This window comes from Ursus arctos, unplaced genomic scaffold (assembly GCF_023065955.2).
Source record: "Ursus arctos isolate Adak ecotype North America unplaced genomic scaffold, UrsArc2.0 scaffold_16, whole genome shotgun sequence".
NCBI classification, from domain to species: domain Eukaryota; kingdom Metazoa; phylum Chordata; class Mammalia; order Carnivora; family Ursidae; genus Ursus; species Ursus arctos.
In genome coordinates, this window is record NW_026622830.1 from 44,671,979 (window position 1) to 44,674,669 (window position 2,691).

Below are 2,691 nucleotides of genomic sequence, written 5' to 3' on the forward strand. Positions count from 1 at the left end.
AAGTTTCCAACTTTTAAAACTCTTGGAGAGCTTTGGTTAGGAACGTGGTGGATGTGGACTCAGCCAGCTTTTCGAATAATTTAGGAACATTCTGAAGGAGGAAATCACCACCTCACAGCCTCCTGGCGTCGTATTAGGCAATTCCCGGGCTGTCGCTGTTCCCCACCCCCGGCAAAGAGGTTCAGAGGCTGCCCTTCTCCATGACCCGTTCATTAGTTTTTGATCGCCGTGTATGCAAGAGTCCGCTTCGGTATTTCCCCCATTCGTTCTCGAAGTTTCTTACACACCCTCCGCGCGCCGCAGGCAGGACCCCGCCCCGGGGCGCCCGCGCGGTCACCACGTCCTGCCATAGAGCAGGTTGGCGCCGAGCACGCCGCCGCCGTAGTCCCCCGCGGCCGCGTCCAGGGCCGCCAGGCCGCCCCCGGGGCCGTGCAGCGCGGGCGGGCTGGGCGACAGCTCCTCGAGCTCAGGCGCCGGCGTCGGGGCCGGCGGCTGCGGGCCGGCCTGGCCGGGTGTCGGCGTGCTGGCACCGTTCTGGCACGGCTTGCCGTCCTTGACCAGCACGGGCACCGCCACGCGACGCGGGGACGGCGGCGGAGGCGGCGGCGGGCCCAGGCCGCCCTCCTGCTGCAGCTGCTGCGCCGCCTTGTCCTTGGCCTGCCGTTTCATCTTGTAGCGGTGGTTCTGGAACCAGATCTTGACCTGCGTGGGCGTCAGGTGGATCATGCTGGCCAGGTGCTCGCGCTCGGGAGCCGACAGGTACTTCTGCTGCTTGAAGCGACGCTCCAGCTCGTAGACCTGCGCCTGCGAGAAGAGCACGCGGCGCTTCCTTCGCGGCGCCGCCGCAGCCGCATGCAACGGCGCCAACGTCTTGGCGGCGTCCGCGATGCCCGTCAGCGACCCCATTCCGGCCACGTTCACGCCCGCCGATGGCCCCATGAACCTGGAGACTGGGGAGGGCCCCAAGGGGAGAAGCTGAGTGAGCGCCAGGCCTGCCGGCATCCTGCTCCCGCCGCCGCCCCAGGCTCTTCACACCGCGCGGGCCGCGACGCCAGCGGGACCCCAGCTGGGTCCCAGCACCCTCCGCGCGCCCAGGGGCGCGGCGCCCCCCGCGCGCCCCCGGCCCGGTCCCGGCACCCTCCGCGCGCCCAGGGGCCCGGCACCCCCCGCCCGCCCCTAGCCGGGTCCCAGGACCCCCGGCTCCGTGCGCGCCCCGGGCTGTGACGGGCAAAGCCCGCGCCGTCTGCCTGCCCTCAGTCCCGCGCTGCCCGCCCGGCTCACTTGACGAGTAGCGCGGGTCCGGGTTAGCGCCGTACCAGCCGGTGGCCGCGGCGGCCGCCCCGCCCCGCATGCCGTCCGTGTAGCCGGGCAGCTCGCCCACGTTGCCCAGGCCGCCGTTGCAGTAGCCGCCCATGGCGCCGTGCGGGAACTGCGAGACGCCCGGAGGCATGTGGTAGGTGGCGGCAGCCGCCGCCGCGGCCGCGGCCGCCGCCGCCGCCGCCGCTGCGTTGTGGCCCGCCATGGCGTGGGGTGGCTGCATGCCCGCCACCGCCGCCGCCTGCGAGGAGGGGCCGAGCGGCGGCGCACGATAGGCGGCGGCGGCCGCGGCCCCCAGGGGCGCCCCCAGGCCGGGCGGCGCGCCGTCCATGGCGCCGCCGAACTTCTTGTAGGTCTCCTCGATGGGGCTCAGGATGTCGGACACGGAGAAGGGCGTCGTGTGCTTGGGGCTCAACGACATGGCTCGGCGGACGGCCAGGTAGGGGGGCCCGGGGCGGGCGCGGGCGGGACGCGGCGGCCGCTCGTCGCCGCCACCCCGGCTGCGGCGGCAGCGCCTGTGACGAGGAGTCGGCGGCGCGGCGAGCCCCCGAGCCTCGGGATCTGGGGTTTATTTTAGTCCGCCGCCAGGTTTACGACAGACTCGGGGGGCGGAGCAACATCCCAAACGAGCAAACAATGGTCATTGACATCTTTTTCTCTACCCCCCACCCCCGTAATGGAGGCAAAAAAGGTAAAGGGGGCAGTTGGGTGTTTCTTGAGAAGATCACCCCCCTTTGGTTTCTCCATCCTTCCCGCCTCCATCCCCAGCAGTTACCCCAACTCTCAAACACCAGAAATAGAAACTCCGAGGTCGGCGTCGGGGCCAGACGTCAAGGACTCAGCGCTTCTTTCCTTCCAGACCGAAGTTTCCCTAAAGGGACTTTGTAGCAAAGTCCAGTATATTTGGGGAGCGGGAATGTGGTGCTGAGTTGGAGGGGGTTGTGCAGGGCTCGCCTGGTCCTCTGTACAGCGACCAGCCCCTCATTCGCTCCATCATCTAAAGTGTTAAAAAAAAAAAAAAAAAGGCTCTTGGGTCCCACCATAAGAGCACATGAAGAGATGAGGTACAATGACCATCCTCTGCCATTGTAGGACTTCTAATTTATGCATCTTTAGACCCTTGAGCATCATTTTGTGGGCAACCAGACGGGCACTTCCAAATTAGCTCAAAGTATCCAAATCCAAAGAAGAGAGAAAACTTGCACACAGAGACACCCACAAATACACAGATACTAACTTGTAAGTATTCTGTTTTTATCTGTGGGGATGGAGGTTGGATAAGGAAAAGAGGGTACATTTTTATTTGTTAGAGTGTTTCGTGTTCATTTTGCACCTGTAAAGTTCTTCACAGTTTTCTTTACCTTTGCTGCTGCT

The 2,691-nt window shown here is 65.3% G+C and overlaps 1 protein-coding gene across 1 annotated transcript; it reads right to left on the reverse strand.

Moving 5' to 3' along the window:
• Positions 1-333: 333 nt before the first annotated feature.
• On the reverse strand, positions 334-1,741 carry NKX2-4 (NK2 homeobox 4). Its single transcript, XM_026487458.1, has 2 exons — positions 1,282-1,741; positions 334-950 (listed from the first exon to the last, which is right to left on the reverse strand). Exons 1-2 carry the CDS (start codon positions 1,736-1,738, stop codon positions 334-336), a joined length of 1,074 nt encoding a protein of 357 aa, XP_026343243.1. The 5' UTR covers positions 1,739-1,741.
• Positions 1,742-2,691: the final 950 nt, after the last annotated feature.